Here is a 25,244-nt window from a genome sequence, read left to right on the forward strand (position 1 = left end):
TTAATTCATCTAAGAAAAGAAGAGCTGTAATACATGGAGACCTTTGTAAGAACTGTAATATAACCTTATATTATGAATTCAGAATTTATAGAGAGGGGCAAATCAATAAAAAAACCATACTATTTCACTAAGAAAATTCATCTACACTAGTTTGAGTATGCAGAAGCTTAAAATATAGAAAAGGTTGAGAAACAAAAAAACAAGCACAAAATAAATTGGAGGACTTTCCAATAGATAAGATTGGGTAGAGAGAAAATGAGCAGAAACCTGACTCACTTTCCCAGTAAGTATGTAACAAGTTCTATTACAAACACAGCTTTACTGAAAAGCAGGTGAAGAAGACACAAACAGTTGTCCTGGTTTCAGCTGAGGCAGAGCTGATTTTCTTCACAGTGCCTGGTATGATGTTATGTTTTGGCTTTAGGAGAAAAACAATGATAACACACCAATCTTCTAGTTGTTGCTGAGCAGTGCTGCACACAGCCAAGAACATTTCAGTTTTTCAACTTCTCATACTGCCATGCCAGCAAGAGGGCCAGGGGAACACAAGGAACTGGGAGAGGATAGCAACAGGACAATTGACATAAACTGGTCAAAGGGATATTCCTTAACCTCCCCCCCCCCACACACACACACTTATTGTTACTATTATTTCTCTCTTCCTTTTGTGTATTAGTAAATAGTTTTTACCTCAACCCACAAATTCTATTTTTCTTTTCTCTCCCCTTTTTTCCCCCTACTCCACCAATTCTCACCCCCATCCCATTGGGGCATGGTGATGGGGGGGCAACAAGCAAGAGGCTGTGTGGTTTTTAGCTGCCCACCAGATTAAACAACAACAGTAAACATGTGTCTCCTTGCCCATGTGTTTTTTTTTCCCCTAGAAAAATTAATTGTATTTGAAAATAAGAGAGCAAATCTCTATTCTTAAAATGACACAAATGGAAGCATGTTTCTATCAACAGGGATCTGTTTAATCTAGGTGCAAATTGCATACCAAAGGTATCATAATAAAGTCAGAATAAGGTCCCAGGACAGAAGCATTGTAAGGAGAAAAACTGACATGAGGAATGGGTACTTTTTTTTTTTTTTGCTAAAGACTACTCTCACCTCTTCTTGTTTTTAACTGTACAAATCTTTTAGCAGAATGAAAACACACTTTTATTAACAAACAACAGTCAATGGTCACAAGATACTTCAGGAAAGTATGGTTTATGGACAAATATTGTTAGTACCTGATCCAGGGGAACATATTTCACTAAACCACTGACAACGGTCCTTGGGCTCGCTTCTCCAACATCCACCTTTTCAACATACAACGAATCTGCATCTGGGTGCTTTTCAGCAGTAATAATGCAGCCAACACGAAGATCCAGACGAGATACATCTACAGGTTTTGAATCGCTACTTCCAGCAGCTGGCTGCTGTTTCTTCTCCTTCTTATCACCTATTGAAATTTAGTTCAAGAAACATTAAAGAAAATAGCATAAACTAATGTATGTTACTAATTACAAGGGGAAAAGTGAGCTACCATCTCAGAATCAAACGTAAATTCAGTGCAAAATGCAAATAAACAGTAAAATTTAGCACCTCTATTACTAGTTTCTAGAAAAGAATGATCTCACACCTTCCCATTTAGATTGTTACTACGAGTTCCACCCTAAGGCAGAGTTGTTTTCTTAATGAAGTCATTCAGATTTAAAACATGGCTAACGTGCAAAGTACCCTCTGCCAAAGGCCACACTGATAAGCCCAAGAGTAGTTTCAATAATTTGTAATTACCATTAAGTTTGCCTTGGTGCTTCATGAAAAACTCCAAGCTAGACAAAGACAAGTAATGAGGTTACTAGTGCTTAACTACTGCTCCTGAGGGTGGGCTAGCTCTAAGTCACTGCAACTGCAGTATTACAGTTGCAAAGCAACCCTTGCAGATGACCTTAACTGACATTACTTGTTCCACAAATACAAACACACTGTTGTAACTGTATGCTCAAAGCTCATGAAATTTCACTGATAACAGCATTTACTCAGTCACAACAGATGTTTGTTATCACCTGCATATACACTGTATACCATAAAACAGAAGTGAAGCAGTATTACACACAACTTTAGAAATTTTTTCGTGAGAAGGAAGTTATATCCAGTTTATACAGACTATCTTGTTTGAATGACATTTATGATTAGAATGAACAATGATACATATGGTATAAAAAAAACATGTAAAAAAGTTAAAATAAGCAAGTCCATCATTCTTACATTCATGAAAACTGAGCTATCACCATAAGCCAAATTCCCTTCTCTGATGTGAACTAAGCTATCCTTCCTATGAGTGGGGGCAGAGAAGAAAATTACATTATCATTAGTCCAGTACAAGGATGAGATTATATCATGTGCTCAAACACTTGGGGAAAAAAAAACCGATTTTTTCCTTCATTATTCTATATTTTTGTTTTTGTTTAAATTAAGTAATGGCTCTTCAAATCTATTTTAGTTTATGTATGATCAAAAGTGCTAACAATTACAGCAAAATATAATTATGTGTACTACAGGTACATGTAATTAAAGATAAATTATGTTTGGTTTTGGGAGGTGGGGCTTGTTTCTGTGTAAATATAGTTGTAACTTTTTAAAGGGGAGTTCAGTTATATTAAAAGAAATTTGGTGTATCTCACTTAAGAACTTGCACTTTCACAGTCTTTGCTAGCTACAAGTTCTTCTGTGGCTTTAAGAGTTAGCACATGACTCTTCTTCATGTGATCATGAGCATTTTATTTTTTTTGCCACTACCCAGAACGATGTAAAAGCACAAATCCAACAATTTTCATGTCTATCGCAATTAAGAAAAAGCAAAATACCTTTTTTTTCTACTTTTTCCTTCTTTTTCTTTTCTTCATCTTCACCTTTAATGTGATCTTTGGAACCAGATGATGCAACTGCTGTGGGTTGTGGAACATCTTCTGAAAATGAAGCTGTAGAAACAGTTGTACCAGAAGGAACTGTGACCTGTTTTACTAAGAATTTAGAATATATAAATTAGAAGGGGTGCAAAAACTCGGAGAAACACCACACTTTAAGTTTCCAGTATAAATCAAGAAGAGATGTGAAAATTTTGCTTTAAACCCCTAAAAACTCACAACTAATGAGCAGTCAAGTGCATTACAAATCCAACAACAGAACTTACTGTATATGCAGTTATTCTGATGACTTATTCTGATGACAAGAATGAAGCCTTTGACTACATACTTTTTTTTTGAATTGGGAAAAATGCTACCCACCTTACTATTTATCTCACCAGATCAAGCTTTAGAAACCCATTTCTTCTACCTCACACTCTTCAAATATCTCACTTAACACATCATTGCACTGTGTAATCATTAGTGATCGACTACAGTGACAAATGTTGTGTCACTATAGTTCTACATGCTGCATACACACTTTTTAATTATTTAATAACTTTTCTGAAGAATTGTGCTCTCTTCAACACAAACGATTTGCACCAATTACTTATTTTTTTTAAATATTTGAATTTGAGATTTTGTTGCACAGCTACTTGCCATCTCAATTGCTTCTTGTGGAAAGACAGTATCTCAAAAATTCTATATTTGTCTCGATTTTTTTGTTCAAATGCTTCAGACTTGCAAGCTAGAACATACAAGTTTAATTCAAAATAGAATATCTGAATTTATTTCTACTGGCTTTCAGAAAAACTAGACAAAAAACAAGATGTGAAGCAAAATATTTGCTTACTTTACTTTAGTATAACCCCATCTTGAAAAACAAGAACTATGCACCTCAGAACTTCACTCTACAGCCTAAAACAAGTTTTGCCAAATAAACCATACCCACTTATGAAGTAACATACAGAATAACAGACCACAGAAATATCAACTAATTATGTGGTTTAGTACATGCGAAGGTTTTATTTTCAGAAGGAGAAAAAGAATACCATGAATTTATAAAACACTAGACTTTTTGAAAACTTAATGTGTTGTTTTGCAGTAAAAGTCACTCTGGTTGAACGCTAGCATCTATCCACACTGGGTACTACCTTACCCAATTTATAACACTGACGTTTGGGTAAAAATACTAATATTTGTTTAACGTGGAAGAGGCTTTATTTCAAAATAATTTTGAAGAAACTATGCCACATATGTAATGCTTCATTTTCACTTCTTCCTTTTCTAATACAGAATTTACGGTGTGAGCTGAACTGAGTTGAACCGAAGAGTGCAAAGAAGGAAAAACAGTGCAATGAAAGGCTGGTCTTACCAGAACATTAGATAAAAATTCAAGACAGTTTCTAATTTTATATTGCCACAGATTTCTAGTAAGTCATTGTCCATCTGTTTGTTGAACAATTACATAATTTTCTATAGGGATTTCAGTCAGGCTAGATCAAATATGAGACCATTAAGTGTTAAATATTCATCAGTTTTCAAAGTATTATAAATACTTACTGACATCATTCAAGATTGGGACTAGTTATAAAAGGTGATGTTAGAAAAGACCATGCAAAGAGGCAGTTCCACATCTGATAAAGATTTGGCACATACACCTATTATGCTTGCAGCTTACTAAAGCGTATGAAGTAGGTACCTTGCAATAGACACTGAATCTAGGAAAATTCAGAGTTTGTAAGAGATGCCATAGACACACATACCAAAAGAAAAAGAAGATAGCACAAGACATGGAATCATCTGAATTGGAAGGAAGCTATAAAGTTCATTTGGCCAACTCCCCTGCAATGAATAGTGACACCTACAGCTCCAACAGGTTGCTCAGAGCCTCTCCTGACCTCAGCTGTCTCCAAGAACGGGGCACCCACCACTACCTCTCTGGACAACCTGCTCCAGCGTCTCACCACCCTTAACATAAAAAACGCTTTTATTATATCCAATCAAAATCTTCCCTTTTAATTTGAAACCATTTCCCCTCATCCTATCACAACACACCCTAAAGAGTTTATCCCCTTCAGGAACTAACTACACACATATAAGAACTAACTAGATCTTTGTTGCCCAAAGACAGAACTTTTGTCCCCACCTCCATTTCGAATTTCAGCCTGAATCAGCTCCTGTTTCAGCCCTTCAATTTCTTTCTTCAGTTTTGCATTTTCCACACGGAGCTTCTTCTCTTCTCGGAGAGATGCCTGCAAGACTAGAAGTTCACACAATGTTAAAAACAATATGTTTGAATAATTAGGATTTTTGTTAAAAAAAAAAGAAAGAAACCTGATGTGCCAAGCATCAAAAAACCTTAAAAGAGTATATTACTAGCTGTATTTAGGAATCTGCTTTTTCATTGGCTGAAACTTGTTTTAAAAAAAATCCACAATACTTATATACTTGAGTTACCTTTCAATATACTACTTTTTCAGTCTCCTAAATTGATTCCTAAGAGGAAATTCCAAGAAAACTACTAAAACAAGTTTGCGCATGTTTGTAATATGGAACATCTTCGTTCACTGATGCTGATTTGTATGAACTATCAAATTCGGCACTATGATACACACAAGAGAATCCCATAATGGTGAAAAGCAGCAATAGAAGCATGCCAAAGCATAAGTCTCACATCAGTCCCAAATGCCTTTCATCCCTAAAAAATGAGAAGTGTCTTATCAAATTCCCATAATCTGTTTATGTCATTACTCTTTCATCCATGCTTTTGCATTTCAGAATAAGCAGCTTCAAGAAACTCACAAACCACAAGGCAGTGAAGAGGTGCTACGATTACAAGCTTTATCTCTGAGAACTTAAAGGGCTGACAGCATTAATGAAGTTGTTCATGTTCTTCAATTTTTTCCTATGAGCATTTCATTTTAACCATCTGGTTAACAAGTTTATTGTAAGACAGAATTCCTTACTAGCTTTCTCTTTGAGCAGGGCAATTTGCTGTTTGAGGTATTCAATAACTTGATCAGCCTCTGCACCCTTCTGCTCCAGTCTGTTCAGCACTGCATTGTTAGCTGCCATCTTCATCAAGAAACGGGCTAAAAACCTAGACAAACAAGAGTTTAAAATTAATTACTTCTTAATTGATAATTAATGTCCCATCTCTTACCACAAGAAGCAGTTCTGAAATCAGCTGCTAAGTAAGAAAATCTGCAATTCAAACAAAATGGGCTTCTACCTCCTGAATCAAAGCTCAAACAAAAAGCAAAATTAATGTTTGACAGCTGCTTTTAAGTATTGGAGAAGAAAAGCAACTTTTCTTCCTACTGCAGAAAACATCTTCTTGCCTGATAAAACAGGTAAAATTCTACCTTCTGAATGAGAAAGGTCTAAAGATATGTATGTATTAATACACACAAAAAAAAAGGGAAATAGAAGGGAAAAGGTTACACTATAAAACGTTTCCTCATTTTATTGGAAAAATTAACTGCACTCAGAATTTCATTAAAAGAAAATAGAAACATCTCAAATTTACAAAACTCTCTAATAAACTGATTCAGAATGTACTGAATTCTTTGTACATTGTGGATACACATACATTAAGGAATTACTTTTTTTTTCCAACAGAACTCATCAGCATTTACATTCATCTCTGATTAATGCAACTTTTACTGCAGGTTTCTAGCTTCAGTTTTTATTTTAGCACTGATTTTGTTAGCCTTATTTTGTTTCCACTGAAATGGAAGGCCAGTCACCCACATAACAAATTCAAGGAACAGGAAATACAAAACAACAGTTAAGTGTAAAAACAAACAAATGCTGCCTAATTTTCCTTCAGGACATCCTACTTCTTTTATTGGCTTTCTCTACTGCTCCAGAAACAAGCAATGCCTTGTGTGAAATCTTAATTTGTTGAACCCTATGAAGTATGGTCCACTTCTTTCCTTGTACCATTTGCATCTAAATTTAAAGGCTCAAATATGATCAACAGAATGATGAAACACAGACACTCATACCTGCAATAGATTGTGCTTTTACCCTCTGTCCAGTACCTACAGGATAAAATATTCTGTATTGACAACAGCCTTATCCACAAATCAACCAAGAAAACATTCTAAGTGGGAAGAAAAAGATGCCTTGGCAATTTTCACAAGTAACAGTAATATAATTCCTGTGAATTTACACATCAAATGCAACAGAGGGAAGACCTAGTAAGAAAACAGTGATCCGTATCACTGCGTTGGCTCCCAAACCTTTACCAAAGCCCCTAAAAGCCTTTTCTTGTATCAAATTGGCAAGAAAGGATCCCATTTTATTGTGAGATTACTCTGACACTGCGACATAAGACTGTTTTTAACATATGAATACTCCCTGCTGGATTTGCAGCAGAAGCCACAGGGCTGACAAAACAGCTTAAAAATAACTCAAAGGTAAACAGGCACAATCACACTTTCCATAACATTAATGCAGCACTCTAGCTGTACTCTCACTGGCAGCTTAACATTTCATGCCCTATCTACAACTACATAAGAACTCAGAGCTATGTAGCAGCTACATAGCACTCTTCCCCCCCCCCTTTTTTTTTTTGAGCAAACTATCAAAGGTGACACTGAATTGGTAGCCAGTAGTGCAATTAAAAGTTCTCAATGCAAAATTCACAAAGAGACTGTAGTCTAAGCAGATGGTACACATGTTTTAATCTTCCTGCAAGTGGTGAATGAATATATTTTTCCTTCTTTGTAATCTTATGCAATGCAAGCCTGTTTTTTACACAAATCTATTTCATAAGACAAAAGTATTATTGTTATCTCACTCCCTGCCAGTCCAAGAGATTTCTTCTTTAAAAGCAAGAAAAACTTATGGAGAAAGAAGTGGTAAGGACCATCTCCTCAGGACAACTGAAGTAATTTTAATATTCAAACATCTCTGCATTGAGAAAATATTTTTTCCACGTGTAGCATGCAGAATCCATTATTTCTGAGGTCTGAAAGAAAACCAGGCATTTCAAGTGACTCCAATAAGTTACCGATTTAGATGTCAACTGGAAACAAACATAAAAATATTATAGCACAGCACAAAGCCTGGGGTATTACTGTCTGCATACCAATAAGAACTCTCACAAGCTACATGCTCTCTCAGGGGAACACAATACTAACAGGAGAAACTCTGCCAACAACAACAGAGATGCTACTAAAACTTCAAAGTGAATGGAATTGGTACATTTTACAGGTTTTAGCCAAGTTGGCTAACGAACTGAAGATCTGGAAATAAAGTTACCTGATTACAATGGGTAGACATTTTCCCACTTGTCAAATAAATTTCTGTAGACCTCTATTGCAATAACACAAGGAATAGGTATTTCCGATACTAACATAAAGAGCCAACGGGCCGAAATGAAGTGCTGTGCAGGCACGTGAATCCATAAAGCAGTGTGATAAAACTGTATCCAAAAAGGGCACAATTTTGTTTCTTTAAGATCCACCCTTGCTACAAAACAAAGCACATTAGAATTGTTACTATTGGAACAATCGAAGTCTACACTCCGCAGTGTTTTTTCCCATTCCTTATTTCCTTTGCCCTCTGTTATTCCATCCATCCCAGAAGAAAAATGACTGGTGATGTACAAACTATAAGAAAATTGAACAATATAGATCAAAGAAAAGAATCTTAACTTCTTACAGATAGATTTTCATTTGATTATTGCATGTTTTTGTTACAGAAAACATTTGAGCCAACCGAAAGTAAAGTCACTTCTTACAGTTGTGTCTTATGAGCTGCTTTCCTTACCCTAAGATAGGGTAAAACAGTTGAGAAAAACAAGTCCTGAGTAGCCATAGCAGTGGGACAAACCTTCTGACAAGAGTAGCTGCCTAGAATTACCTGGGTGCGTTTAGCTAAGATAAACTGCTTAACCTCAATGCTCCGATTCCTACTTTGTTACCCACAAGATCTTTAGTGCTGCCTCCAAACCAACCATTTCCCAGTAATGGAACTCAACAACCAAACGAAATATCTAACTTCACAAATAATTGTAAGGGTTGTATTAGTATGAAAAGATTGTTTAATTTCTCATCATTCTATTTCCTGACTATAAAGTGCTGTCTATCTTTCTAGTTCAACAGAAAGCACTGCTCTTTGTGGTCTGCAAAGTATTTGCAGTCCCCTAGTATAATAAAACAGGCATCTGTTTTCAAAAAACACCCAATGCAGAAGGTTCCAAAAAGTGGAAGGCTTTCGACTATAAATCAATATTACCCATATAGCACAAACTACCCCCAAATGCCCATGTTTTATGCTAGTTTATCAGCATTAGTTTAGACATCAGACTACATTCAGATAAAAAAAAAGTGAAGAGACCAATAAGGGACTAAAAATCTAAACTTTGTGGCACCTTACTCTTCTATATTATCTGTTTCCTAAAGAAACAAAAAGCCAAACCCCCCATAAAATTAATGACAAGATTTAGAACAAACTAAAAATTGTTTTTGGAATCTATCCATGGTCCAGACATGGAACCAATTACTTTTCGCTATGGAAAAGCAATCATTTAACCAAAAAACAGAAATTGGAAGCCAACTGACTCCCAAAACCTACAATAATTAGCTCTAAGCATTCCATTTTCCAGCTGCAAGTTTGTGTTTTGTTTTTTTTTTTAAGCCAGTATTTTAAAGCTCTCAACTTATCTTGCAATGCTTTTTAATGTCAGCACACAAAGAAAGATTGCTAACTGTATGAGATCTGAACTACAGTCTGCTGTTCCCTGTGTATGCACTGAGTATATCCGTAATGGCAAGATAGCTTTTATTTTACCACTTCAAAGTCAGTAAGTTTTACACTCTTAACAGGCATTTTATTTTTCATCCTTATTCTTTCTTACAGGTCTTGGTGCAACGCAACCAAACACATCCCATTTGCACTTGGGCATATGTTGAGACAAAGGAAATGTCAAATTTTGCCACAAATAATGTCAAAACACATTATCCCAACTGCCTGCTTCTCACCTCTTTCTCTCTCATACCTATACTCACTCACCCAAAGACAATCAGAGGCTGAACTGGCAGAGCTCGCTGCATCAGGCTCCGAAGCAGACCTGCCGCTGGCCGGAGCCGAACCCTGAGCAATGCTGGTTGTGTCTCTGGGAGAAAGGGATGCAAGAAAAGAGAAACTGCTGTATAACAGCAGCTGGGAGAGAAGTTCAGCTGGTCATTGGTGTGAAACACAACAAACAAAAAACAACTGTTGATAGAAATAAGTTTGTTTTTTGGTTGAAATGCTCTATTCACATTAAAGCTTGCCATTACAAAGCAGAACCTGTGGGATCAACCTTATTCTAAGAGTTACCAACAACACAAAGGTAACAAAATTTCTCCAAAGCAAAATATGTTTACGGCAATTTTTCTTCTTAAGCTTTTGATCTTGAGTTTCAAGTAGTTCTCAAATGAAACTGCTTTGTTTCTTTCATGAGATGTCTCAAGATGTGCCAAGAGTTTCAGCTTGTATTGCAACATATTCTACTTTCTGTAAAAGACAAGTATCAACAACCTTTTTGTTTCTGCACGAAGTGTGTTCAAAGACTTCTCTCCGAGCATCTTTTTCTGAAATGGTCATTTCTGGCAGACAATCTCACAAAAACCCATAAATGTAACAGAACATGCCAGCTGTTCGCCAGATTCTGCTTTCTTGTGCTTTGCACTTCCATGAACTGTCAGGACACACAGCAAAACAGATTTAAGAATCTCACATCACACCTTTTTATTCTGCAAACTAAGGAACAGTAGTGATCAAAAAGGAGAGTGAAGGTATGCTATCTTTTGCTCAATTGAAAGATCACCACAATAAAGATGTTCCTGAGAAATGAGAATATGGGACAACTTAAAACAGAGGCAGAATTCATGCTTTACAACATATTTTCTCTTATTGTCTCCTCCTTATCTCTGATAAACTATTCTAGACCTGATACTGTAAATACTTTTGGATAAGATTTGCAATGTCTAATTTCATTTCACCTTTTTTTGGTATGAAAAAAGGGCTTCATTTTTCAGAACTACACAAATTTAAGTTCCTAAACAACAGAAGTAGTCTATTGCTGATTACTTCTGACATCAAATCTTTATTTTCATTTGAACACCTCCCTACTTCAGTCACAGAAGTACAGAATATGTGCAGCAGCCCAATTTGTCACTGGGGAGGCAATACGCTATTGCATTTAGTTGCACACCTGTAGTGATACACTTCTATTGCTTGGACACTTTGGAAACTGTATTCAATAAGCATATGTCTATTGCTACCATTCAATTATCTTCTCAAGAAGTTAAGATCTTGAACAAGATTCTTATTTTTGTTAGACACTGAGAAATGCAGTAATGCCTTTCCCATACAAGTATTCCTTCTCAGGAAAGGCAGCTGTAAAGGAAGAAGGATTTTTAGGCTTTGAGAGGCAAAGAGGAATCAGAATTAATTATCTGAAACCACTATGATCACATACACTTTCATCCATAGAAAAATATAGTTCCTCAGTCGCAAACTAAAGCGGAACAAAAAGCCATTCACACAGCTTCCAAACCAAGAGGTTTAAGAAAATCTGCTTTTAAAGTCTTTATGCAAATTGGATACAATTGTTGCATTGCTTGCAATTACTGGACAATCAAAACTCGTTTCTTAGTTCTAATATAAGTAAGAAGACTTAATGCATCCTATTACACTTAAATATAATTTCACCTACATTGAAAAGACAAGTACATATTATGGTTTAATCCACCCATCTTTCAGAACTGTTAGCTCTGCAAGGAAAGAACACAGGTTTTCTGAGTCTCACATTGTCAAAGTTTGCAAGACTAAAAATATGCTTTGAAATCCCAAACTAAACATGCAAATGACCAAGAAGTACATCTGCACCCATGCTTTTCTTCATATACAGCAAAGGAGACATACAGAAAGTATTTCTCGCAGAATGATAGCAAGCTCTTGAATAGCAACCAGCAACGACAACATTTAAAATAAAGCTGGATTGTTTACAATGCCAACATTTTGAGCATTATTCATCATTTCAGCATAACACTTCAAAAATCAAGGCATGATTACTAAATCACACCAGAAGCTCATTTTTGGCTCACTGTAGTAGATCAGCGATCACCTACCAAGTACTAGAAAGAAGCATAAAACATCAAATGAAACTTCAATTATCGTCTTAGATTTTGCTAAAAGAACAAATGCTGCTTTTGATATGATAAACATGGAATTACAACCTTAGTCATAAAAGAACACTGTAAAGCAAGGGAATAAAAAGTTCTGCAGACTTAGTGCAAACAGACTTAAGAATTCTATTTTCTTTGTTCTGCCCGACAAGCAATTGGTTTGACTGGGGCTTTAAACACTTGAATAGTCCAACTGTTGTTATTATTGCTGTTGTTATTTTTGGAGCACTTAAGTACACTTTAAAAAATATTCATCAACTGTAAACAAATGTGTAGCCCATACTGAAAGCAAATTGCCAAGCAGAAAATTATAAGGCACAGTTGTAGATTTCTGCCATATGTTATTTCAACTCACATTTTTGCACTGAGGCTCAGAACAATTACTTTGCAGATTTCCAAACAACTAACATGTCTAACACCATCCATCCAAGAAGCAGTGCCAGCCCTAGCAAATGATTTGCTGGCTCTGGAGAACACAGTTCAGCTGATGGCTGCCAGATAAATCAGGCTCATTCTCAGCTGATGGCTGCCAGATCAGCTGTAGACAGGACCTCTAGTAGTCCTAAGAGCTTACTCCTCCCTATCTTAAAGGGCTGGAAAGAGTAAAAACACACAAATCCAAACCTTTGCATACTGAAAAACACAGTATGAAAAAATATATATTTAATGGGATGGAACATACTACAAGCAGCTCAACCACTGGTATCAATTTTGAGGCAAGTTATTCAAGACTATTTTTAAATATGAAGGCAAGTCACTCTTGAAAGAAGGATGCACCAAAGACATGGGTGAGCCATAGCATCAGTCAGACAAACAGAACCAAAACTATCAGAAGGAATGCATGAAAAAAATGTCAATTATTTGTTATGACAGATAAAAGCAAAAGTATGAAATCCTTCAAATGCAGGACAACAGGTTTAATTTGAATTCAAGTGAGTCCTTCAGATCTGTATCGTACAGACCATTAGAAGAAAAACATTCCAATATTGCACTCAAGTTTCATTTCAACATAAAGTAGATGCTACAACATATTAACTAACTGCATCGCATCTTAATACTCCACGGCTGGAGCACTCAAAGGTTTAAGGAAAGTGAAGAGTAGCTGCAATTTCATTTGTATCCTGTCCATGAGCTTGCGCAAAATTTCTACTGCTGGCAAGTTTCAACTCCAAATGATCTTTGTGCACACTCGTATGTTTGAGCAGGCACCCCAAGGATTAAACAAAGCAGAGACATAACTACCAGGAGCAGGTTTGACTGCCCAGGTTAGGACAAAAGTCATGAGATACAGACATCATTTGCAACAAAATTCTTCACCGCTACCAAAAACTTTTCAGTCACAATAAAGACTGCATACAAAGTTACATGCAGCTTAATTTCCTAAGCAGAACGGCCAGTAATTCTTGGGTTGCTCAAGAAAAGCAACTTATCTGCACTGCTTGAATTAAGCTCCAACAAATTACGCGTCCACTGCATCTGCCAGGTCCCCTGGACGATCACCAGAGATTCATCTGACTGTGCTTTACAGCAGTCTGAAATTTAAGGAGCAGCTTTATGCCAGAACAGCTGGATAACCTCATGTATTTTTTCAGCAGTCTCTTTTGGATCTTGCTGCATTAATGCTTTAATAGCACTATAAGAATCATACAGCAAACGATCACCACGTGCAGAAGGAATTCTTACATAACTCCTGCAATGGAAAAGATAGAACACGTACAACTTGGTACCTTGTTTCTTGGGCTATAAGCACTGAACTCCAAACCCCAAATGCATCCAACTCCTTGGAACAAAAAGCTTCCATCAAGCTCTTTCACATTTCTTTTGCATTTATTTATTTATAAAACCTTAGCTTTCCAGAGCACCATGTATCCAATGGATACCACTGTACTCAAATAAATAAAAAGTAGCTGCTACATACGTCTCAAAATATCCCCATAAAACTTCCTTGACAGGTGATGGACTTCACAATTACACACACATATGCTTATACATTCAGAAATATAAGTGGACTCAGCTGCATCTGAGCAAGTCTGCAGGGTCAGCATATGCCACAGAAGAACTCCAAGAATCCGCACTGTTGCTCATCCTCAGGGGTTTTATGGGGGAGTGAAAGCTTTAGATTACTGTCATAACTAGAGGGTAAACGACCCATAAATCAGACAGACTGCACTGTATTTCTGGATTTTCTGCCACCTGTTGATCTTGGATAATTTTTATTGTTTTCTGTAACTTTATACTAAAAAAAGTGATTGTTCACACTACTTGCCTAAAAAACATGCACAGCAGTCATAATAAGGTAAAGAAGAAATATTTACCCCTCTCCCATGTTTGTTTGAAAACATACATTTTTAAAACACCTCTCAAAGTCCACTTTCTTTTGGGTCTGCTTGGGCAGTACATGGCAAAAACCTTAGCCACCAAAATGTCAATTTAAAGACAGCCTTTCAGAAGTCTGGAGAGTTTGAAAAGCATCATTCAGCAACATTCTTACTGTTTGCAAGGGGTGCAAAACCACTGCATTGATTGGACAGTAAACAGGATGACTGACTTTTCAATTTAGAGTCATGAAATTTCAATTCTTAAGTCTCACAATGTCAGAAAGCCACCTGCTAATTACCCTACAAAGTTCAACTGCAATGACAGGGAATCTTTAAAGTCTTTACTTTTACCTCAGTATTAGCTTCTCACCGTGTAGAATTAGTATCTCACAGCAGTGAGAAGACAAAGCAGGATTTAATCATTCCACAAATGGAAGCACAGAGGTTAAAAATAATCATTATTCACTCACAAAAGCATTCAGCAGACGCCACGCAGATGTACAGCAAGAGGACCAGTGCTCTAAACTACAACTGCATTAACAATTGCTTGTATTTACTGAGGTAGAAACTCCAGCTACTCTTTTATGTGAGCCAAATAAAAGCTGAAGAAAATTCAACTTGAAAGCATGTATGTATGTATGTATGTGTCTTCGCAACCAACGCAAGAACGATGGCAATCATCATTTAACAGGAATCAACAAAGCTGCCTTGAGAGAGAAAAGCAGTCGGTCCTTACAGACCTTTGAACTCAGCCACAGAAACATTTACCTAAACTAAAACTTCCCACACGTGACTTCCCTATTTTCATTCATCACACAATTAACTGCACTTTCCAGAGTTGAATTTCATCACTGAGTACAGCAGAACAGTATTTTAATGAAAATCTTTCATAAAGATACTAACTTAACCAGTGCAGAGAAAAAATAATTATTCAGCTGTGGAGTGAAAAGCCTAAATTAACTTTCTAATCTAAAGTGGGTTGACAGCCACTAATCCTCAACAGCCAGAAGCAGTTACATGTCACTTGAAAAGCATGTTGGAATAGTATATACCACCTCATATTTGTGACATCAGAGCCAAAACACAGGTCTCTCCCTTTAATCACATACAGAGGGAGTTACAATTGCTAGCAATTACTTCCACACATAACTACCAGGCCTTGTAGCTACCTAAATATTCTCCCTTTTGGATCAGTTTTAACTTTGGGGTGATAGAAATCTATAGAACTTTTTTTCCCCTACAGGAATAAAAAAGAAGTTTGAAGAAAAAGGTTTTCAGAAGATTTCCATCTGTGCAAATGAAGACTTTCCTATTCTTAGCACGAAAAAACACCAAACTTTTGAAGCAACGACTGTACAACAACTATCAATAATTTCCAAATGAAGGCCAGGAATTAACAATAGAAAAGATACTTGAAATCAGAAGTGACAGCTTTGCTGCTGCTGAGATACAAAAAACAGTGGAACAGCATTGTCTTACTACACAGTTACATCACATCTACCACTGATGTCAAACAAAATTTTACAGAAAGATGCCTTCTGCCTGTATACAAAAAAATAACAAACACTTTCTCTTGTTGGGCAAACGCTTACATTTAAGTTTTTTATTTTTAAAATGAGAATCACTTAATTCTTATCAACAGAGAGCCACTGTTCAGATCTTATATGTTTATTTTCTGGACCGTATCAGCTGCCAAAACTGATAAATTAAATGTGAACACCATGAAAACAAAAGGTATTTTTTTACTTATTATAAAGCATTTGGATGTGGTGCTCAGGGACATGATTTAGCGGTGAGTTGTTAGATTTAGGGCAGTACAGTTAGGTTGTGGTTGGACTTGATGATATTGAAGGTCTTCTCCAACCTGAGCAATTCTATGATTCTATTTGACTTGCTAGTCACTCTAGCTGACCTTCCTATATCACAAAGAGGGCCATCTTGAAGTGCCACTCTTCAAAGATCCGAGTTATTTTCTACGTTCTAAACCGGAGGGGAAGATCAAGCGTTTCTTGAGGCACCTTCTACCATCCCTTGGACAACTGTAGCTCTTACAGTACATTGCCCCAGTCTTCTTCCCTCTGTTAATCTAACATTAAATGCATTCATGAATCACTTCTTGCAAAAAAGTTCATGCATTGGTGCTGAAAAGAACTAGCATGACTAGTTTTTACTAACGATCTGAGTTTACAAGCACTTGTTAATCCTATTCCAAAGTAACTGTACTCAAGCAACTATATTTCTCCAGGTTCAGTTCAGACCAACACAGTTACTACTCAGTGAATAGTATGCCAACCAAGGTCAACTTCTGAATCACATTATCTATAAATATTTAAGCACCATTTAAGAAAAAGCACAGCAAAAATTGCACCTTTTCACAATACCAAGAAAGTAAGCTGGCTTGAAGTGACTGCTTTCAAAGAGGATCAGATCTCTTAAAACCTGGAGAAGGCAAGTTATTTTTTCCTCTTTAAACATAGACCTGTGCAGAGCAAGAACAAACAAAAAACATTTTGTAGTCATCTTGGACACAAAAAGCAATCACACCAGTTACTAAGACCAACAGCATACAAGAGTAAAATCCTTGAAGTATCTATTGGGGACTGGCAGTTTTTCATCTATGGAGTAAACACTTCTTATTTCCATAGTTTACTATTGAGCTAATTATGCTTTCACTGTAATACAAATTAATCTACTGAAAAAACAACCATTTCAAATAATTATTTTAAAATCAAATAACCTGTCATAAGAATTTTGAAAGATGTAAATTGGCAAGCAAGTTCTCAGTAAAATACAATTACAGAGAAAGTAAAGGTTATTCGTGCAAAGGAAAAAAACTCATCCTAAGTTCATATCGTTAGCATTATTTTATAGATGGTCATATGGATGCGAAATTACTTACCCACTGTGATGTAGCAGGGTAATTCAACCCCTAAGAACAGATTAATTTCCCCGATGTACAATTCAGTGTCATATCCTAGTTGGCAATGGTGACTTCCTCAGTATGTGACTGTTACCAATTAGCAGACCACTTCACACAGAAGGTTTCAAAGCTTACAGGAGAACGAGCAAGTACATGAACTTACAGCCTTCACTCCAGAGCAGCTGCAACTAAGCCAAACATAGTCCCTTTTACATGCCATGAGCAAACATGTCTGCTCCTGAGGGAATAACAGTCCCTAGCTGCCCCAACCCACTGAGCTGCTGAGATGATCTGCTCACTTATCTTCTGAGTCTGAAATACGATGCCACTACAAAGCTGTATATTAAAGTGTAATTGAGAAACACACTGGGATAGAAACTAGATCCAATAGCCATGGATCATTTCCGAGAGGGTCCCGAAGTAAGAGCCTAATCTTTAAACTATCAATCCATACACAGTCCATGCTATGTTGGGAAAGCTCCTGATGAGAAGGAAATGGAAATAGAAGTCTTCTGTAATGGAAAAACTTAGGCCAAAAAATTGCACCAAGTAATCTCAAGAAGAGATTTGTGAGCACAAGGCAGTTTTTAGAGATGTTTTATGTATTGCCAACTGCTTTCCAATGTAAAAAGCATCTCAGAATCTGTCTGCCTTCAGATAATTAGGATATCAGACAACACACCAGGGAAACAGTTATGAGAGGAATTCAATTTTCCTCTAATCCAACACAGAGTCTCTGTTAGGCTTTTTTCCCCAGCATTTTGTGGGAAGAAAAATGGGTTTTTATACATGAAGTGCATTTAACTAACAATCAGTAAATACAAGATGGATGGCTTTCCAGAATCAATCCTAGTTCAAGCTTCCCTGCTGTTTTTCTGGAGCCAAAGGCCAGTTTCTATGCTGTTTAGTTATATAGAGTTGGCATAAGAACTTGAGAGAAAGATATTGAGTGTAACAAAACGCAAGAGCTAAGTTAATAGAAAGTAGTTCTTTCCTAGAATTTTTCTTTGCTCAGTACACTTTCCAGACAGGAATTCTCTGAGATTAGCATTTCATTAGAGTACCAACAACTATTCTCTTCAGAAATAGCAAACATCAACAAGCAATTATAGCTGCTGTTGCAGACCTTCTCCAATGAGTTGAAACATTAAAACAGAAAAATTTCAGACTACCGTAACTCTCTAAATCATGAGCATCTTTTAAAAGAAACCTTATCCTTCAACTCCATAGGCAGAGACAACATCCTTAATAATTCACTTTTTCATTATCTCAATTAATAATGTTCAAATTAAGTATGGACACTAAAAATTTTCTCACAGTTTCTCTAGACAAAATGAAAAAATCTACCTTTAAGAAGATACAACTAACAATACTCCCCAACAAAATAAAATAAAACAAAGAAAAAACAACTCCCAAGCACTAAAGTAAAACATGGGAAAGTACTCCTGTGCAAGATCTCAACAAATTACTCAGTCAAGAAATTGACCTATCACCCTAACTACCTTCATCTTCCTACACCTCTCCTGACCCCATATTAGGGAGTGCCCAGAAATCACTAGGTCACAACCTAAATAACATGATTAAGTAGCTGGTGAAGGGCCATATATAACCAACCCTGGGAGCACAGGTGGAAACAATTCACCTGTGCCACCGGAAGGGGCAGACCTTGGCTTACCCCCCCCAGCCTCATTTAAGGGCTGGCAGCCACAAGGGAAGCTTCTCTGCTTGTAGATTGTCTTCTTTAGAGTGTTTGGTGAGTCCTGGTTCTTAGAAAGGGGGTAAGTAGTTCCTTCTTTATTGCTAAATTTTGATTGCTACCTTTATTAGGCTTAAAGCAGCTATGTTTCCTACTACCTATCCTTACAGTAGGTGGGATTTATTGAGTTACAGAAGAAGAAGAATAGAGTCAAGGACACTCAAGAAAAATATACATCATCCAGCAACCAATTCCTTAATAGTATGATATCGCTACTGATAATGCTCAATATTAGCCTATTAGAGTCTTCAAATAAATTAACTATTTCAGAAAGTTAATTACTTATAAAGAAACAAGTTGAATTGCTCTTTTTAGTTTTTCATTTGAACCACTTGATCTAGCCCATTCACTTAAACATACTGAAAAACTGAAATTGTATGTATAAACTAGTGATACAAAAGTAAGAAGACACTAAAATCTGGAATAGCCATTGTGTGTTGGTCTTGATAGGTATGCCACTTTTCAGATGCTGAATTTTGCTCTCAGGACTGCCAGTAATTACCTAAAGCTATAGTGATAACTGATCATAAACTAACCATGTTGTACCATAAGGACTTGTCAGAAGCAGAGTGTGCCTGGATTTTTCTGATATAAATCTAAATGTGTATACTTATACTCAAAAGAACATAGAAACAATCTCCAATATTGAGAGCTATCAAGCTATTCATGCAAACTATCACACTTAAATTATAATGATCAAGTGCTTTCTCTCATTCTGTTTGTCAGATGTAGTTCACTGACTAGAACTGGAAAGGAGACATTTTTCAAGGGGGAAATACGTGCTTGAAAAATGCTTCGTACCTCTTACGTACTCCACCATTAAATGTATTTATGGCTCAGTCACCAGCTGATTAGTTAATATAATACCACACTACAAACATTAGAGGAGTATAAGCTCTTATCTGGAAATCTATTCCGTTAATGTGCTCCTTTCCATCAGTTTGAAAAACAAAAATCTGCTCAAGCTTGTAAGTTCTCTAAAAAAGGAGGTAGGAGATGGGCGGAAGTAAAGGCAAGACAAGCAGAAAAGCTTTCTAGCTGTGTGTTATCAGAGACAAAATGTCCCAGCTGCTCAAGAGGCTTCCCAAGTGACATGCACATTGTACTCATGCATACCCGAGACTCTTCACAATTGCCACAGATGTTCAGATTCTCCTATTCCTTAACTTTTTAAAGATACTCCAAAGCAGATCAAAAAGCTTGGAAAAAGTGAAGTTGTTTAGTCTATAGAAAATAGATGGGAGGCTTGGTCTTATTCTTCAAACACAAAGGAAGTTGGTATGAGAACAGGACTAAACTATTCACCAGGTCTACTGCAGACAGAAAAAAGCAAGGAAGATTTAAGTTAGACATTTGGAAAACTTTCAAGTAAGAGCAAGGGTCTGAACAGACTGCCTGTGTAAGTTGTGGAATATCCATCATCAGAGAGTTTTAAAAACAGGTTAGGTAAATACATCCAAAGCAATGTAAGTATAACATGTAAATGAGAATGAGCTTGAGGTCTTCTGCTCCCTTTCTGCTATGGTCTTTTCATTACATCTAGCATTAGAAAAAAAAAATTCCTCTTTTTATATCTCAGTGTTTTAACTTCTAAAAATATGCAGCAAAATCTACCTTTGTAATTGTGGTATCTTCCTGTATTCAGGTATAGTAACTTGGAAGGACAAAGATTTGCAACTGTGAAAAACAGGAAAAAAAAAAACACCTGTGAAATACAAAATCATGTTACTTTCATATTCTGAAGAAATTGGTATTATAAATTAATTTGCAAATGTATGATGCTGGTGAGTGGACTACCTCATCCTTTTGAGGACAGGACAGGCCCTGGTGTGGGATGCCACCATCCCAGACCCCTGAGGGCTAAGTCTGAAGTATCTTGCAGCCACTGTGAGCAGAAAAAAGACTAGCTTAAACACAACCTTATAGGGCTTTTGTTGTTTGTCTGACATGCACACAGAGAAGGCACATGCTCCTGTGCCAAGGTCAGCACCACACACACACAAGTTTAATGACGGATGCAGCTTAAAATAGACTAAACTCCTTAAAGCACCAAAGAGACGTACTTATTCGACAGATATTTCATACCAAAAAGTCCTTTTCTTACAATTAAGCCTCTCTTAATGAGAGAAACTAGTTAAGAAGTTCATATTAGCGCTGTATCAGCTTTACAGCTTAATGTGCTCTTTCCTTTTTTTCTTTCTTCTATCACATTTTCCCAATACATGAGCAGGAGCTAGTGTGTGCAGCCAGTCTGTTACCACTTCTATCACAGAGCACGTGCTTTTAGGTACAGTTCTAGCATCTTTGGTTGCTTCCTAGAATTTTATCAGGATTTCTTTAAAAGGGTACCACTCAAAGGGAAGGGTATAAGTAAAATGTCACACATCACTGTAATCTTCCTTGCTACTTTTTCTTTAAGAATCACCCTAACTCTCTTGCCAGCTTCTAGACCAACAGAAGACAGCCTTACAATACTAATGAGACAACATAGTATCTACTTTGTATCAGAAAATATATGCTGTTGATGGATGACACATCAAATTCTTAATTTGGGTTCTTTTGTATGAGTTTTACAAGTCTAAAACAGCAGCAGTTAAGTTACAGTGCTCATACTGATTTTAACTAAATGCATAATTGTCAATGCATGTCTTAAGTCCTAATGCAGCAGCCAATTTGTTTTTCAAAAGAAAAGAAAACTGGGACAACTAACTGATGACTTACTGATCTGTAGCCACCAAACCTACCCAGTAATTCTTGTTTTCTTTTTTCTAAAAAGAAAAGCAGCTTTACATCTATCTTAAAAAAAAAAAAAAGTTCAGAAGGCTGCTTTGAGAAACATCCAAACCTTCCCAAGACTGTATTCAATAATGAGTAAACATGGTTTTTACTGCACTGAAGGGAGAAAAAGAAAAGCTTAAAAAAAACAGAAGTGCTATCAGAGGAACATTCTGCTACTATTTCATACTAAGGTAACCATGGAGATGGAATCTAAACATTCATTTCGCCAAACCCAAAGGGCAAGTATGACAGGAAATCTAACAAGGGAAATGTATCTTGGAGATGGTAATAAGAACCATACAGGTAACTGTTTTGAAGGAAAACTAAATAGGTTACCAGGGTTTCTCTGCAGGACTGCAGTCACAGAACTCATATCAGCTGAAGAAACTATAGATGCTATTTACTTTGCTCACGTCTGATGTTCATAGCAGCTGTCTTCTATGCTGGCCATTCATTTTAATTGTGTTGCCTAGCATTTGAAATTCTTTAGGTTTCAGAAAATACTTCTACAGAAGAGACAAATTTGAATGAAACCTGTACATGATAGTTGTTATATGAAACCCAAAACTCCTAATCAGAAAAGCTCGAAAACATGATGCATCAGATTCTTGCTGTTCCATGCTTCGTAATTCCTTCTCTTGAGTGAGCTTTATGCTCACTTCTACTATATAAATATTTTTCACTGTGCTTTTAGGCATTTATAATGCTCTTTCCATTCTCTGAAGTTAGACTAAGTCCTCCAATTAATAGAGAATTTACTATTCATCAACTACTCAGTGTCATTGAGTATTTAACTCTCCAAAGTCAATACAATTTCTACAGCATACTGAGATGAGACATCTTCCACTAGCAACACAACACTGGTGCTAGTGGAACCCCCTCCCCCTTAAAAAAAAAAACTAGTGAATGTAGTGAGCTCTAAAATAAGATGAAACAAAAGCCAGAATGAAAATAAAGTTCTTGTGTGAAGTTCAAATGCACGATGAAGTAAGAACTACTAATCACCAAGAAACTCAAAGGAAATTGTTGGAAGACCCAAACTTAGGGCTAGTATCCTTAGGACAATTACTTTTTACCTAGGAGAGATTTGGTCCATGTACATCTAAGATAAAACTCATCTCCTATTTTGCAGTGTATTACACTTTTGTCTTGAAAATTTAAAAACTATTCCTCACCATTATTGAGTTCTTGTCCTCCAGAATATACAAGATAGTTCTATGACTTTCTAAGGGCTTTTTTTTTTTTCCAAAAAGGACTGCCTTAATATGACAAAAGAAACAAAACCAAAAAACTCCAAACTAAATTTTCTCAAGTTAGTTGTAAGAGTAATTTTTGACTTAATTCACTCTGTCTTCAACATCTTGCACCGTTAGGATTCACTGCTGACAAAACATCAAAGCAATTCAACAACATACTTCTCAGAATTATTTCAAGTCAGGATTACCATAACAAGAACATAGTGTTAATTTGAATGGGATGAGAAAGGAACATAATAGGACAAACAAAGATTCTTTACGCTGAATATGTAAGAAAACACTCTACCAATTGATAAGATTTGTCTAAGGGGAATTTGTTACTTAAGACCCACAGATTATTATAACATCATATCCCTTTCAATAATATTTGACACTAAAAAGCAGTTTTAGGACTTTGGTTTTGTTTATACAGATTTGTGGTTTATTTTCCAAAAGATCCTTGAAATAAGGTATTATTATTTGAATGTACCCAGTACAAGTGAATGAAGAAGGCATATGAAAATCATGGAATGGCCTGGGTTAAAAAAGACCACTGTGTTCACCTAGTTTCAACCCCCCTGCTATGTGCAGGGTCACCAACCATCAGCCCAAGCTGCCCAGAGCCACATCCAGCCTGGCCTTGAATGCCTCCAGGGATGGGGCATCCATACCCTCCTTGGGCAACCTGTTCCAGTGTGTCACCACCCTCTGTGTGAAAAACTTTCTCCTGATATCTAACCGGAAACTCCCTGTCTCACTTTAAAACCATTCTCCCTAGTCCTATCACTATCCACCCTTGTAAACATCCGTTCCCCTGCTGAGATGCTATATTTGATCACTGCTTTGAACTACTACAGAATTCACATAAAGTATCCTGAACCACACATATTAGTGAGCCACAACGTGGGTATTAAAAAAAATCTGAGTTAAAGAATAGAAAGAGCGGGATATGCAAGGACAACTTTGCAGCTATTTTGCAAAATGAAGAAAATACCACTGCAAATCAAGTTTAGCAGAAACATAGTCACTGCCTAGCTCAAGTTGTATGGTATTTCAGTAATTCTGCCACATAACACTGGTGGTGTGCTGCTGCTGTAACAAGCAATAAATCATAAGCTCATCCTTCTTACCCGCTCCATGCTGCCTCACGCAGAGGCAGGTGCTGCAGGTTAAGTCCTGCAACTATCTCTACTGAGGACAGTTTGCTGCTATACTACATTTCACTCGCTGAAATCTCCACACAAACACCGTGAACTTCATTTGGCAAACCATCTCCTCTGCAAAGCTTAGCAGGCGCTTTGTGGCCTCCAGGCTCTCATAGCCCTTCCTTCAGCAGCCTCCCGCCACGCCGCCACTCCAGTGGGCGGGCTGACAGGAGGACACCTCACGCTGCGGAAGAACTGCTTCACCTGCCTGCTCCCTCCCTACGGACCAAGGCATCCGGACCCGCAAGGCCACGCTCCCGCGCACGTGAAGCCCGACACCATCTCCTTGTCTCAAACCCTCGTCCCTCTCCGCAGCACACCGCCCGAGATGCCCTCTCCCAGCCCCGCCAAGCGCCACTCACATCAACCGGGCCGCCGCCGCCGCGCTCCTCGCCTCGCACAGAGAGGAAGCCCACTGGGGCTGCCTCAGCGAGCGCCTGAAGCCGCCCGCCAAAAGCCTCGCGCCTCACCCCAACCGAGCATTGCTTGGGAAGCCTTTCCCATAGCTCAACACGACAAAGAAAAAAAGAAAAAGTGGTTCATTGTGTTTTTTTTTTTAAAGGCCCAAATAGGAGGCAAACTCAGGCACTTCACAGGGAGCCTCTGGCCGGGGGGCCTGCGAGGCCGGCGGGCGGGAATTACGTCAGGGAGGGCGCCGCCCGCTGAGGTACCTGTACTGTGTGCTGAGGTACCCACCCTGCACGAGCCCTGACCCTGCCCACACGGCTCTGCCCGAGCAGGCAGCTGCACGCCGGGCTCTCTTGAGGGAACGGCTCAGGGTTTGGGGCTGGGGGGACGTCCTTCGGTGGCCGCTGGTGACGGAAGGAGCTGAGAGAGGGCCGCCAGGTGTGTGAGAAGCGGCCCGATCAGAGCGTGCGGTGGCCGTCTGCGTGGGGCCCGTATACTTCTCAGTATTGCTCCTCAGCGCAGGAAAGATGTCGAGGATC

General features: G+C 37.6%; 1 protein-coding gene across 3 annotated transcripts in view; it reads right to left on the reverse strand.

Moving 5' to 3' along the window:
• Window positions 1–24,761, reverse strand: part of AIMP1 (aminoacyl tRNA synthetase complex interacting multifunctional protein 1) — a 31,948-nt gene extending 7,187 nt beyond the window's left edge. Inside the window, exons 1-5 of one of the 3 annotated variants that reach the window (XM_003205496.4) lie at window positions 24,660–24,761; window positions 5,864–5,997; window positions 5,044–5,157; window positions 2,856–3,011; window positions 1,236–1,447 (exon numbers count right to left, since the gene is read on the reverse strand). In XM_003205496.4, coding sequence (XP_003205544.1) covers window positions 1,236–1,447; window positions 2,856–3,011; window positions 5,044–5,157; window positions 5,864–5,997; window positions 24,660–24,661 — 618 coding nt within the window. In that variant the 5' untranslated portion in view covers window positions 24,662–24,761. Of the gene's footprint in view, window positions 1–1,235; window positions 1,448–2,855; window positions 3,012–5,043; window positions 5,158–5,863; window positions 5,998–17,302; window positions 17,554–20,693; window positions 20,713–24,659 lie in introns of those variants that run through there. The other 2 variants (XM_019614679.2, XM_010709801.3) reach the window with 2 other exon arrangements.
• Window positions 24,762–25,244: the final 483 nt, after the last annotated feature.

Source organism: Meleagris gallopavo, chromosome 4, assembly GCF_000146605.3.
Source record: "Meleagris gallopavo isolate NT-WF06-2002-E0010 breed Aviagen turkey brand Nicholas breeding stock chromosome 4, Turkey_5.1, whole genome shotgun sequence".
In the NCBI taxonomy this organism is placed as follows: domain Eukaryota; kingdom Metazoa; phylum Chordata; class Aves; order Galliformes; family Phasianidae; genus Meleagris; species Meleagris gallopavo.